At 43.0% G+C, this 15,433-nt stretch overlaps 1 protein-coding gene across 1 annotated transcript in view; it reads left to right on the top strand.

Moving 5' to 3' along the window:
* The window catches only part of LOC134934585 (chloride anion exchanger-like), a 158,913-nt gene that overhangs the window by 42,430 nt on the left and 101,050 nt on the right, over positions 1 to 15,433 (top strand). The window contains exon 3 of the mRNA XM_063929991.1: positions 8,519 to 8,658. Within this exon, the coding sequence (XP_063786061.1) occupies positions 8,519 to 8,658 (140 nt within the window). The remainder of the gene's footprint in view (positions 1 to 8,518; positions 8,659 to 15,433) is intronic.

Here is a 15,433-nt window from a genome sequence, read left to right as displayed (position 1 = left end):
ACACAGTGACCACCAGTATATATAGCAGTACGGTACAGAAGGTTACTGCTGTACCTACCTCTGTGTCGTCAAGTATACTATCCATCTAGATTCTATACCTGTGGTGCATTTCAGTTGTGCAGTTTGCTGACACAGTGACCACCAGTATATATAGCAGTACGGTACGGAAGGCCACTGCTGTACCTACCTCTGTGTCGTCAAGTATACTATCCATCTACATACTATACCTGTGGTGCATTCAGTTGTGCGCAGTATATATAGTAGTAAGCTATTGCTATTGATACTGGCATATAATTCCACACATTAAGAAATGGAGAACAAAAATGTGGAGGGTAAAATAGGGAAAGATCAAGATCCACTTCCACCTCGTGCTGAAGCTGCTGCCACTAGTCATGGCCGAGACGATGAAATGCCAGCAACGTCGTCTGCCAAGGCCGAAGCCCAATGTCATAGTAGAGAGCATGTAAAATCCAAAAACAAAAGTTCAGTAAAATGACCCAAAAATCAAAATTAAAAGCGTCTGAGGAGAAGCGTAAACTTGCCAATATGCCATTTACGACACGGAGTGGCAAGGAACGGCTGAGGCCCTGGCCTATGTTCATGGCTAGTGGTTCAGATTCACATGAGGATGGAAGCACTCATCCTCTCGCTAGAAAAATGAAAAGACTTAAGCAGGCAAAAGCACAGCAAAGAACTGTGCGTTCTTCTAAATCACAAATCCCCAAGGAGAGTCCAAATGTGTCGGTTGCGATGCCTGACCTTCCCAACACTGGACGGGAAGAGCTTGCGCCTTCCACCATTTGCACGCCCTCTGCAAGTGCTGGAAGGAGCACCCGCAGTCCAGTTCCTGATAGTCAAATTGAAGATGTCACTGTTGAAGTACACCAGGATGAGGATATGGGTGTTGCTGGCGCTGGGGAGGAAATTGACAAGGAGGATTCTGATGGTGAGGTGGTTTGTTTAAGTCAGGCACCCGGGGAGACACCTGTTGTCCGTGGGACGAATATGGCCATTGACATGCCTGGTCAAAATACAAAAAAAATCAGCTCTTCGGTGTGGAATTATTTCAACACAAATGCTGACAACAGGTGTCAAGCCATATGTTGCCTTTGTCAAGCTGTAATAAGTAGGGGTAAGGACGTTAACCACCTAGGAACATCCTCCCTTATACGTCACCTGTACCGCATTCATCATAAGTCAGTGACAAGTTCAAAAACTTTGGGTGACAGCGGAAGGAGTCCACTGACAACTAAATCTCTTACTCTTGTAACCAAGCTCCTGCAAACCACACCACCAACTCCCTCAGTGTCAATTTCCTCCTTACACAGGAAAGCCAATAGTCCTGCAGGCCATGTCACTGGCAAGTCTGACGAGTCCTCTCCTGCCTGGGATTCCTCCGATGCATCCTTGAGTGTAACGCCTACTGCTGCTGGCGCTGCTGTTGTTGCTGCTGGGAGTCGATCGTCATCCCAGAGGGGAAGTCGGAAGACCACTTGTACTACTTCCAGTAAGCAATTGACTGTCCAACAGTCCTTTGCGAGGAAGATGAAATATCACAGCAGTCATCCTGCTGCAAATGGATAACTCGGGCTTTGGCAGCCTGGGCGGTGAGAAACGTGGTTCCGGTATCCACCGTTAATTCAGAGGCAACTAGAGACTTGATTGAGGTACTGTGTCCCCGGTACCAAATACCATCTAGGTTCCATTTCTCTAGGCAGGCGATACCGAAAATGTACACAGACCTCAGAAAAAGAGTCACCAGTGTCCTAAAAAATGCAGTTGTACCCAATGTCCACTTAACCACGGACATGTGGACAAGTGGAGCAGGGCAGACTCAGGACTATATGACTGTGACAGCCCACTGGGTAGATGTATTGCCTCCCGCAGCAAGAACAGCAGCGGCGGCACCAGTAGCAGCATCTCGCAAACGCCAACTCGTTCCTAGGCAGGCTACGCTTTGTATCACCGCTTTACAGAAGAGGCACACAGCTGACAACCTCTTACGGAAACTGAGGAACATCATCGCAGAATGGCTTACCCCAATTGGACTCTCCTGGGGATTTGTGACATCGGACAACGCCACCAATATTGTGCGTGCATTACATCTGGGCAAATTCCAGCATGTCCCATGTTTTGCACATACATTGAATTTGGTGGTGCAGAATTATTTAAAAAACGACAGGGGTGTGCAAGAGATGCTGTCGGTGGCCCGAAGAATTGCGGGCCACTTTCGGCATTCAGCCACCGCGTGCCGAAGACTGGAGCACCAGCAAACAGTCCTGAACCTGCCCTGCCATCATCTGAAGCAAGAGGTGGTAACGAGGTGAAATTCAACCCTCTATATGCTTCAGAGGATGGAGGAGCAGCAAAAGGCCATTCAAGCCTATACATCTGCCCACGATATAGGCAAAGGAGGGGGAATGCACCTGACTCAAGCGCAGTGGAGAATGATTTCAACGTTGTGCAAGGTTCTGCAACCCTTTGAACTTGCCACACGTGAAGTCAGTTCAGACACTGCCAGCCTGAGTCAGGTCATTCCCCTCATCAGGCTTTTGCAGAAGAAGCTGGAGACATTGAAGGAGGAGCTAAAACAGAGCGATTCCGCTAGGCATGTGGGACTTGTGGATGGAGCCCTTAATTCGCTTAACCAGGATTCACGGGTGGTCAATCTGTTGAAATCAGAGCACTACATTTTGGCCACCGTGCTCGATCCTAGATTTAAAACCTACGTTGTATCTCTCTTTCCGGCAGACACAAGTCTGCAGAGGTTCAAAGACCTGCTGGTGAGAAAATTGTCAAGTCAAGCGGAACGTGACCCGTCAACATCTCCTCCTTCACATTCTCCCGCAACTGGGGGTGCGAGGAAAAGGCTAAGAATTCCGAGCCCATCCGCTGGCGGTGATGCAGGGCAGTCTGGAGCGAGTGCTGACATCTGGTCCGGACTGAAGGACCTGCCAACGATTACCGACATGTCGTCTACTGTCACTGCATATGATTCTCTCACCATTGAAAGAATGGTGGAGGATTATATGAGTGACCGCAACCAAGTAGGCACGTCAGACAGTCCGTACGTATACTGGCAGGAAAAAGAGGCAATTTGGAGGCCCTTGTACAAACTGGCTTTATTCTACCTAAGTTGCCCTCCCTCCAGTGTGTACTCCGAAAGAGTGTTTAGTGCAGCCGCTCACCTTGTCAGCAATCGGCGTACGAGGTTACTTCCAGAAAATGTGGAGAAGATGATGTTCATCAAAATGAATTATAATCAATTCCTCCGTGGAGACATTCACCAGCAGCAATTGCCTCCAGAAAGTACACAGGGACCTGAGATGGTGGATTCCAGTGGGGATGAATTAATAATCTGTGAGGAGGGGGATGTACACAGTGAAAGGGGTGAGAAATCAGAGGATGATGATGAGGTGGACATCTTGCCTCTGTAGAGCCAGTTTGTGCAAGGAGAGATTGATTGCTTCTTTTTTTGGTGGGGGCCCAAACCAACCAGTCATTTCAGTCACAGCCGTGTGGCAGACCCTGTCGCTGAAATGATGGGTTCGTTAAAGTGTGCATGTCCTGTTTATACAACATAAGGGTGGGTGGGAGGGCCCAAGGACAATTTCATCTTGCACCTCTTTTTTCTTTCATTTTTCTTTGCATCATGTGCTGTTTGGGGACTATTTTTTTGAAGTGCCATCCTGTCTGACACTGCAATGCCACTCCTAGATGGGCCAGGTGTTTGTGTCGGCCACTTGGGTCGCTTAGCTTAGTCACACAGCTACCTCATTGCGCCTCTTTTTTTCTTTGCATCATGTGCTGTTTGGGGACAATTTTTTTAATCTGCCATCCTATCTGACACTGCAGTGCCACTCCTAGATGGGCCAGGTGTTTGTGTCGGCCACTTGTGTGGCTTATCTTAGCCATCCAGCGACCTCAGTGCAAATTTTAGGACTAAAAATAATATTGTGAGGTGTGATGTGTTCAGAATAGACTGAAAATGAGTGTAAATTATGGTTATTGAGGTTAATAATACTATGGGATCAAAATTACCCCCAAATTCTATGATTTAAGCTGTTTTTGAGGGTTTTTTGTAAAAAAAAAAAAAAAACGAATCCAAAACACACCCGAATCCGACAAAAAATTTTCAGGGAGGTTTTGCCAAAACACGTCCGAATCCAAAACACGGCCGCGGAACCGAATCCAAACACAAAACCCGAAAAATGTCCGGTGCACATCACTAGTATGAATTCATGGGTTCTGATTATGCCTTCTTTAACTTGTGATGGATTGTTAAAGACAACCCAGTGGTCGAGAAAATTAATCCCTGCGGTCCAATATCAGGATATGTTTTTGAATATCTATCACAAGGCTTATTTCTTGCCCCGCAGGCAGCATTTAGCAGGGTTAATATCTTCAGCTTTGTGCCCCAGATGTCATTCGGATACGGCAGATATGTAACATTATTTCTAGAAATGCCCTTTATTGAGAATTTTTTGGCTAAAAGTGAGATAATTCGCTCTAGAAAATATGGTGAACTATGTATCTTTCACAGATAAATGGGCAATATTTGGTATATTGCCAGAGGGGCAGCGAATAGAGAGAGGGTGTAAACGATTATTGCTAATTGTTAGTGCAGCTGCATGTGAAGCTATATTGCAGACATGGATTGAGGCAACTCCACCCACCTTGTAGCTATTAAAGGATAAACTACACCATGTATTTACTATGGAGTGGTTAGATACTATTTTAGAGAAAGAAAAATGCACAGCCGGGTTCTTTGCAACTTGGGAAAGCTATATCGGCATTTTACCAACTGAATTGCATAATAGAATACGAGAATCTCTTAAACACATGCAGTGGTATGCTATTCGAGAACTATCGGGAGAGTTCCCTTGTAAACATATTATCCTAGGTCTATGTTACTATAGACCAGGGGTGGCCGGACTTTTGGGACCTGGGTTCTACTTTTTGCTCACTTACTTACCGGTGATCTACTGACATCAAATAACAACACCAATAATGCTCACATTTAAAAATAGCATTAATAATGATGCCATCAAATAACAGCTCCAATAATAATGCTCACATTTAAAAATAGCATTAATAATGATGCCATCAAATAACAGCTCCAATAATAATGCGCACATTTAAAAATAGCATTAGGAATGACATCAAATAACCCCCTCTGTGCAAATCCCCCCCCCCTTTTGGAGATCCCTCCTTCCACTCCCCTGCATAATAGCCCCCTGTACAATACCCTCCTTCGTGCAAATACCCAACTTTGCAGATACTCCCTTTCCAGTTCCCTGCATAATAGCCCCCTGTACAATAATTCTCTCTGTGCAGATCCTCCACCCTTTGCAGATCCCCCTTGTGTAAAAAAAAAAAACCTTTGTGAAGATACCATGCTCTGTGCAGATCCCCCCCCCCCTTTGCAGATCGTCCCTCCCCTTCTGAAGAAACCCCCCTTTTCATAACTTACCTGACAAGTTGTCACGATGCCTAGCTTCAGTCCTCCCTCTCCCCGCAGTATCAGTGCCTACTTTCACACTGCATGGCCTCCTGCTGGCTGCTTCTCCTGTCGTCACCACCTCCGGCTGGATCAAACTGGATCCAACTAGCGCTCAGGCTCCTCACATCGTGGGTGACGTCATTACGTCACCCGCACACTGCATCCCTGGGAACTGTGAAGAGAAGCAGCGGCGGCAGGCTGCTTACAGTAATTTTCTGTTAAGTCTGTTGCAATCTACCGGCGGATGCTTTGCGAGCTACTGGTAGATCGCAATCTACCTTTTGGCCACCTCTGCTATAGACTTTTGAATCATTGGATCCTACAGATGGTTTAATGTGTGGAGGCATACGGACAATGACACTCCAGATATGAGGTCTCATGGGAAAGATATAGTTGTTTATGTCAATATGCAAATACAATGGATGTGACAATATACTATATGCAACAATATATAATATTCAATATATGTCCAGTTATGTAATTGACTGAAAGAAGATGTACTGTTCCGCAATAATGATTGTAAATGTTAACTTTATTGACTACATTACCATAATGTACAATGTGGAATATTGGTGTTTCAATAAAAAATATATAAAAAAAAAAGAATGATCGTGTCCGCCATTACTACTCTCTCAGGCAGGGAATTCCTAATCCATACTGTCCTTACTGTGAAGAAACCTTTTCATCTCCGGGCGCGAAATCTCTACTCTAACCTAAGCGGGTGTCCGTGTATCCTTTGTGATGATCTTACCAAGAACAAATCCACCGCTAGCACTGTGTATTGTCTCCGTATATATTTGTAAATGATAATCATGTCCCCTCTTAATCTCCTTTTTTCTATTGTACTGTAAATATGCCAAACCTAGCAAGCCTGTCCTCGTATTCTAGCGTCTCCAACCCCTTAATCAATTTGGTCACTCTTCTCTGAACCTTTTCTAGTTCCAGGATATCCTTTTTATGGTATGGTGCCAATAATTGTACACAGTATTTAAGATGTGGCCTCACTAGTGATTTATATAATGGGAGTATAAACGGTTTTGAGAACCGAGTAAAACCGAATCCGCTCATCTCTAAGTATAACACTCTCATCCCTTGCATCAATTCCCTACTTAATGAATGCTAATACCTTGTTTGCTTTATTTGCTGCATTCCTACTTTGGGTAGTACTGCTAAGTTTGTTATCTATGAGAACACCTAAATCCTTTTCCAATACAGAATCCCCTAGTTTTTAACCATTTATTGTGTACAGTAGGTTGTATTCCTGTTCTTGCTACCAAAGTGCATTACCTTACATTTGTCTATATTGAACCTCATTCTCCATTTTGCTGCCCATACTTCCAGTTTAAATAAGTCGTTCTGAAGAGACTCAGCATCCCCCTCCAAATTTATAACTTTACATAGTTTGGTATCGTCTGCAAAAATTGACACCGTGCTCTCTAGACCTACCTCTAGATCATTTATGAAAATGTTGAACAGATATAGTCCAAGTACAGACCCTTGTGGCACACCACTTAGTACTTCAGTCCATTTTGAAAAAGTTCCATTTACCAACACTCGTTGCTCCCTATTATTTAACCAATTTCTAACCCAAGTACATATTGTGCTCCCTAGCCCAAGTTCTCTTAATTTGTAGATAAGCCTCATGTGAGGTACTGTATTGAAAGCTTTAGCAAAGTCTAAAAAGAATACATCCACCTCTTTACCCTGATCTAGGTTCACACTAACTGTTTCTTAAAAGTGTATTAAGTTAGTTTGACATGATCTATCCTCCACAGTATCTTTCTTGTTTCAGAAAAGAAGAAATATTACTCAAACTCACTGCAGTCCTAAATGAATAATGCTAATAGTAATTCTGTTATAATAAGTCTGGAGCAATTACCATTCATAAACTAAGGGATCCCTTTAATCAGTATATTTCACTCTGGTATAACTACTGTGGCATCTCAATATCATTAAATGAAGCAACAAAATACTCAAGACATTTATTCTAAATACTGTCCACTGCTTATGTATATTAATCATTGATGCACTCTCACACAATATCAGACATAGCTGGTCAATGTTTTAAACCTTTGAATGCGTACCAGACAAACAGGGCATGTGTCCCTATTGTTAGCACTCAGAGGCGCTGAACTGAATCTGACACATGGTTTGTGGAATAGTGAGTGTTTCTGGTAGGTACTGTAACAGGGGATGGCTAAGCAGACGCGGGTGTATCACTGTAAGTGACTGGGTCCAAAGATGCACAGCTGCTCACACACAAGGTTATGGTCAGAAGGAAAAACGGTATCTTCCATAGGGCTTTTGCAAGTTCCAGTGGTGGGCACAAAAGTGCACTGCTTGCATCTAAAGATTCACAGAGAAGGAACTGCACGTCACAAGATGCTGCAAGTGTATTAATAAAATCAGCCGCCGCATTAGCTTAAGATGCAGACACGGCCTGGGAGACACATGCACTACAACTGCCAAGGCCAAGTATAGATAGATTCTCAGGTCAGGTTTACCCAATGGACTGGTTACCCATTTTACCAAAGCTGGATGTCTAAAATTATTCTTGGGAGAACCTCCCTAGTGCAATTGATATGATGATCTAATATTATTAATAGAGAGCAGTTTCTAAAAGATGTATTTGTATCAGAAAATAATAATTAACAATCCTGTGCAGACCCCTAATCTTCTTTCTCTATGAATTTGGTTATTTGACTGCTCAGTGTGGCTGGACTGGTCATATAAAATTCTTCGCCTCCCAGTACTCTATGACGGGAATACTTAGATGGAGGCTAGCCGCGAAGCCATGCCAATGAGACATGGACACACACCCTTTCTCGTTTGCCCAAAGTATAGACATGGTCTGCCCCTGCTGCAAGGACACCTATCTCTTTTTATTGTGTGAAACATAAACATCTATTTATACATACGGGTTATACTGGCAGATGATTTTAATATATAAAAGCATTATGTCAAATATGTAGGTGTTTGAATGATGTATTTAATGAATCACGTCTTCTCCTATAGGTGTTCTGCTCAGAAAGCAAAGAGAATTACCTTCAACTTTTTCCCAATCCTTTCCTGGCTTCCTCAGTATACATTGAAAGAGTGGATTCTCAATGACATCATTTCTGGGGTCACCACAGGGCTTGTGGCGGTGTTACAAGGTGAGCTACTCTTCAGACGTTATTAGCACAAAGTTTATAAACCAAATTGCCAGGACACAGTACCAGGCTGGATGGTTATGTGACATTACATTAAAATATGTGCAATGATGAATGATATACAGACTATTCATTAATTATACTAGCTGCAGTACACTTTTCAATCATATTCTAAATATATTCTTAATCCTGTATTTTGTACATTAGTTTAACATTGAGGAATCAGAGAATAAAATGAATAATTTGACATATGTGTCAAGAGCAGTTTCACAGCACCACCATGGATGGGAATCTAACTTGTGAAAGGGTTTGGAAAATATATAAATTCTATACATTTGTAAGAATTTCTTTTTATGTGTTGAAAAAAATATTTTTTTATTAGTTACTCAAAAATGTTGACACGTTGGAGTAAATGTTATAATTTTAGTAAAAGTTGCCTATTGCTTCTTTTCTTTAAAACAATCAAACATGTTATTAGATAAATTTGTCTAAATGGGACATGTTTAGTACAGGGCAAATGCAAGTAGACAGGGATCAGTCATCAGTACTAGAAAAAAAAGCATCTTTTGTGTTTTTCACTACGCTTGTTTGTTATATACCTTTAACATTATGCTTTCTGCACATTATTATACTTCTTGTATGTCCAATACTTTATATCTTCTACATGGAATGTAGTATGGGCAATTTAAAACCAAGTAATATTGTCAATCTCTATCATCATGTTTCTATTTCTAAAACATGTATCAAACCTTCTAAAGAGGACAATCTGAGAAGTTGCCCATGGCAGCTAATCAGCTTCTAGATCTCATTTATCAATTACAATCCATACAGTAGCGGATCTTGCCACGGGCAAGCAGGACTTTTGCCTGGGGCGCCGCCTTCCGGAGGGCGCAGGGCGCCATCCGGAGGGCGCCGCACCAGGGCAAGATCCGCTGCTGCTGTGTGCCCCCCGCTGCCCCCCTGCTGCAGCTGGCCGCTGCCCCCCCGCTGCCGCTGCGAAGGGAAACTAGACGCGTACGCGTCTAGTTTCCCTTCGTGGAGAGGTCCTTTACTGTGCGGTGCGTGATGACGTCATCGTGCACCGCACAGCAAAGGTCCTCTCCACAAAGGGAACTAGACGCTACGCGTCTAGTTTCCCTTCGTGGAGAGGACCTTTGCTGTGCGGTGCGCGATGACGTCATCGCGCACCGCACATCATTTCAGTCTGTACAGGGGGCGTAAATGACCACGCCCCCTGCACGAAGCCACGCCCCTTAATGCCGCCCGGGGCGCCAGAAGCCCTGGAACCGGCCCTGAATCCATAGAATATGTAGAAGCTGATGGACTAGTATAGACAACTTCACCATCTGTCCTTTTTAGAAAGTCTGATACATCTTTCTCACAAAAAGACACAAAGCTAAATTGACTGTGTGATATCAATGAAGACCAATTCTGCTATTGCCTTACACTGTCACATAATAATGTACCAGTGTATAAGAAACCTGTTCACGGGCCACTGGTGACTTAACTGCTATGTGCAAAAGGTGGAGCCCATGAGGAAGGTAAAGGCAGCACCGAAACAGGCGTCAGGTAATTCTTAGGCTTTATGATGTGCTATGCCACTGTGGGAATGTTGCTTGCATTATATTATATATCTTCTTTTTTTTTTTTATTGAAACGTTTGGTGTGCTGGGTATTTAAATGCCTCCTTGGTGGAGTATGGATTACAAATTGGACTCTATGGGGGGTATTCAATTAGTGCGTTTTTTTCATCTGGGGGAAAAAAACTACACTTTTCACTATTTTTTTAGGGCGAACGGGGATTTGCCCTATGCAATAGCAGGGAAGTTATTTTTGCCTAGGTAAAACTTTCGGCAGGAGCGAAAAACACGTGAATCAGCAAATCCACGTGTTTTCGCACCTGCGCTGGCGAAAACGCAGGCCATTTTGGCAAATTTTCAGGCATTTTTTGCCAATCGATACACCAATAAAGTTAAGGCGCACAAAAAAAACTTATATCAGCTGCTGATTTGATACAATTTAAGTTCACAATTTATTAAAAATGTAAACAAGCTTTATAGCTTAAAAAACACACATATTAAAATATAGCACATTCAACAGGGAAACACAGGTGTTAATGAAGCTTCACATGCAGATTAGTTGTTAGTGATAAATTCAGTTCTCTTTATACTAAACTGATTAGTATGCACGTGCAAATAATTAGTAGAAATGGAGTACTCAGTTCTTAATTTGCAGTATGATGAAATATGGAGAAATTATACATCACCCTTCCATTTGAGTATGGATTCTGAGGAGCGCTCCTATTTAGTTGTTGACACAGTCCTATTCTTCTCCTGGTTGCTCCTTATAATATTAACACCATTAATACATACGCTTGAAATATCAAATAAAATAGGACTACAATTTACAGATTAACACGCAGAAAATCTGTCCGAAAGGAGCTGTAAGAAATGCAGGAACTATTGGTTACAAAAGTCAACGCCGACATAGATTCCTGAGTCAACTCAGAACAAAAGGTGCTCACGCATTTTATCAGCAGAGCATCACACCTAGGTTGATGTAACCCAAGTATTTGCTGACTTGTTGATAGTTACTCAAACCTGGAGCCTTTCCCGAACTGCTCACTTTTAACTTAAATCCTAATAGTTGTGCATAACTTTCTCTGCAGATTGATTATCTAATATATGGGGTGTTCACATTAATCTCTGCTATTTTAGCTACAAAATGACTATACATATGATGTAGTGCAGTGGTTCTCAAACTGTGTGCTGTGGCACTCTGGGGTGCTTCGGGGCACACGCAGGGGTGCCTCGGATTGTTGGTCCAGGACCAATTCAAATTATTTATGATTAGTGTAATAGTCAAAAACAAGTGCTGGTGGCTGTCAATCATAAACTATGTGGACAAACAAAAGCAAATCATGTCCCTCACCACATAACTGAGTCTAAGGGTGACATTAAAAAAAAACACAATTTACTTAATTTAATATGTATTTCTACATTTCTCAATAAGAAACTTTTGGCCTAGTGTGCTGCGAAAAAAAATTCTGATATTTTAGGGCGCCGTGATTCAGAAAAGTTTGGGAACCACTGATTAGTGATGTGGTATTGGTGAGAGACTCCAAATCTCAGAAATTAAATGTCTGATTGATTTACAAATTGCAGTAAAGCTGCAAATTGATTTCTTTAATTCTTAAATGATTTTCCGTGCTCCCAACTATAATGGAAATGTTCACTTTACGTCATAAACCAGATGAAAGATTGTTTTTTGATCTCTGCCTACTGTAAGCCTACTGACATCTGAGTGCCCAGGATGAATATAATTCTGGTTTTATTACCTCTCACTCTGCTTCCTTCCTGTAGCTGCAAACGCAGACAAGTGGCTGTGCAATCTACAGCACATGTCATAGGGGGTAATTCAGACCCGATCACACACTGCAGCTTTTTGCAGCTGTGTGATCGGGTCTGAACAGCGCATGTGTGGGGGCAACAATGCGCAGGCGAATCACTGGCCATTGTCGGCCGTCGCCGGGCAGCAACGGAAACCGCGAAGAAAGCGTTTCCAGCGACGAACGTGAAAAGATTGACAGAAAGAGACCTCTCAACTCACCGTTTTCTGGGAGTGTCGAGGAAAACGCAGGCGTGCCCAGCCGTTTCCAGGGAGGGATCCTGACGTCAGCTCCAGGAAGGATCATCGCAGCGGGTGAGTAAGTCCTGAGCTGTGCAGAAACTGCACAAGCGTTTGCAGCCCTGCACAGTGAATCTCCCCTCCCCTATGGGCAGCAATTACCTGGTCGCAGCAGTACAAAAAATAGCCTGCGTGCGACCAGGTCTGAATTACCCCCTTAATCACGATTAATCGCATTGTCTGCTGAAAAGTTACCCAGAATGTACATGTACATTGGACACCCTGGCTACAGGATGTCCTAAGACATAAATATATTCATAACTTGGTACCCATTTCTCTTGAGTGGAATTCACATGCTAATTAACAAACCGTCCGACACAGCTCAGAATGCTAACGCCAGTATCTCCTGGGCATCTGGATTATTACGCTACCTGGAGAAGCACTTACACTTATTACTTTTATTTTTAATGTTTTCCATGAGGTGTCAGCATACAGTACATGTACACTGTGTGTATAATTTTCACTAAATGCCTCCACTTGTGTTTTATTTGAAGACATACATATATATGTTTAGTTCCTTTCACTGCTCACTTGTTGCCTCTAAATGTAGTTTGGTTGGCTAACCAGTAACTTCATAGCATTGGTGGCTGAGGGGACGGTGTACTGTGTCACTCACCTTTTGCTAACCATCTGCTAGGTAGTGTTTGGGCACCCTTCCCTTGGCCTGCCCCCTAATCTTCCTCCCTGTATGCTGGAGTACAGATGGCCATTGACCATCAGTGATTCAAAATCATCGATCGTCTATGACCAATAGTAACTATTTTTACCATCGATGGTTGAGAACCAGCTGGTGTCCCACCATCGATGATGAAGAGCGATAGAATATTTTTTTTCTCTCCAGGGTGTCATAGCTATAATATCCACAAAGTCACGTCCTTGTGCCTTGATTGGCCCGCTACCTGCTCAATACTAAAGTACGGGTGACCGTCGATTGGTGAAACGAGCAATGGTTCCCTTTCAGATAGTTTCCCACCATCGAGGTTATCCATCAATGGTACCATCGATAATAACCATCAATGGATAACCCACCAATGGCCATCCTTATGCTGGAGAGTGATGACTGGCATATGGATGCGCGGGGTTGGGGGCACCAATCCTAGGCCCACCACAGAGAAGTCCTTCCTTTGCTGGCAATGATAGATATGAACTACGCCTTGGTGTGATGGCTGCTGCTGATGTGCACACCTGTAGGTTGATCTCTGCTCTCAGATGCCACTATATTTTGCTCCATTCTGGATCGCTGCTGTGGAGCAACTACAGCGTCTCCAAGGTCCCTGTACGGATCGCTCTTTTGCCAGGTACCTCAGGTGCTGCTCTCCAACTTCCCGGCTCATGCACTATCTCCATGGCAACCTCCTAACTCAGTCAGCTTAGCTTTAACCACTCCACTGCCAATTCTTGATTTAAGTAGAACAGTGTGGGACACATTTGTCAGAATGGAAATGAGCCATGCTTAGAATGGTGTACTCTCCTTCTCAGAAGTGCATTGGCTGGCAAAGCCCATAACTGGCAGACAGCAACACCACTCTGCTAGGTGGGTCCATGATAAGAGGGATTGTAGGCAGTCTTGGGGATACTGACGGCTGGATTTCACACCCTCTTAGATGTAGTATGATCTGCTCACTTTTATAATTGCCACCATACTAGTTCTAGTTATACGTGTAATCAAAAAAATTGATGATCAAGTTTAATGTCAATTCTGGTGTCCGTTTATGATTTTGCAGTTTAAGATATGTTAAGCACTGTCTAGTAGTACACAGCCAGCATATGCCGTAAAGAGGTTGTATGTGTATATTTAATGCTATTATGTTGCATGATAGTAAAAAAATTAAGTAAATTAATTTATTTTAGGAGTCTGTTTTTTATGGTACTGTTCTGTACATACAGTACAGACACAGTTCATACATTTAGCGGCTGCAGAGTGTACATGTACAGTTGCATAAGAAAATGAAAGGACACACACACTGTAGAGAAAAATACTATATACTGCATTAAGGACCACCCCAGACACCCTCATCCAGGGGCATGCACTTACAGTGTAGTAGATGCAGTAGAAATTGGGATTACTGCATGTTCTTCTCTGTGACTGTTGACACTATAAACAACTGACCGCTGATCTTGGCTTGCTATAGTGTAGTGCCATCTTCATCAACTGATATTGTATACAGTACTGCAATTTTCATGAGTAGAGAACTGGCCACCCAGCGGTTAAAATATGTATTGCATGGCATGGACTTTCTCGTGTGTAAGCACACCGACCTGCATGTTTTTCATGCTGCAACTAAGACGCCTGTTTGGCACAACTTGAGCAACAGCATATGAGGACACATCTGTGATTACATCTATATGTGATTAATGTGAAAGTAAAGTGTAGTATTTTTATACAGTATATGTGATGTATGATTAATATGCATGTGATATATAAAGTACAGTGGGGCAAAAAAGTATTTGGACAGCCACAGATTGTGCAAGCTGACCCACTTAAAAAGATGAAAGAGGTCTGTAATTTCCATCCTAGGTACACTTCAACTGTGAGAGACAGAATCTGAAAAAAACCCTAGGAATTCACATTGTATGATTTTTAAACAATTTATTTGTATATTCTTGCGGAAAATAAATATTTGGACAAACAAAAAGTTTAACTCAATACTTTGTAATATAACCTCGGTTGGCAATTACAGAGGTCAAACGTTTCCTGTAGTTCTTGTCCAGGTTTGCACACACTGTAGCAGGTATTTTGGCCCACTCTTCCATGCAGATCTTCTCTAGATCTGTCATGTTTTGGGGCTGTCACCTGGCAACACGGACTTTCAACTCCCTCCACAGATTTTCTATTGGGTTGAGGTCTGGAGACTGGCTAGGCCACTCCAGGACCTTGAAATGCTTCTTATGGAGCCACTCCTTAGTTGCTCGGGCAGTGTGTTTGGGGTCATTGTCATGCTGGAAAACCCAGCCACGTTCCATCTTCAATGCTCTTACTGAAGAAAGGAGGTTTTTGCCCAAAATCTCACGATACATGGCCCCATTCATCCTCTCCTTAATACGGATCAGTCGTCCTGCTCCCCTTTGCAGAAAAGCAGCCCCAAAGCAT

The sequence above is a fragment of the Pseudophryne corroboree genome, chromosome 6 (genome assembly GCF_028390025.1).
Source record: "Pseudophryne corroboree isolate aPseCor3 chromosome 6, aPseCor3.hap2, whole genome shotgun sequence".
In the NCBI taxonomy this organism is placed as follows: domain Eukaryota; kingdom Metazoa; phylum Chordata; class Amphibia; order Anura; family Myobatrachidae; genus Pseudophryne; species Pseudophryne corroboree.
Note: the sequence above shows the minus strand (reverse complement) of the source record. Positions and strands in the feature narration are given on the sequence as shown.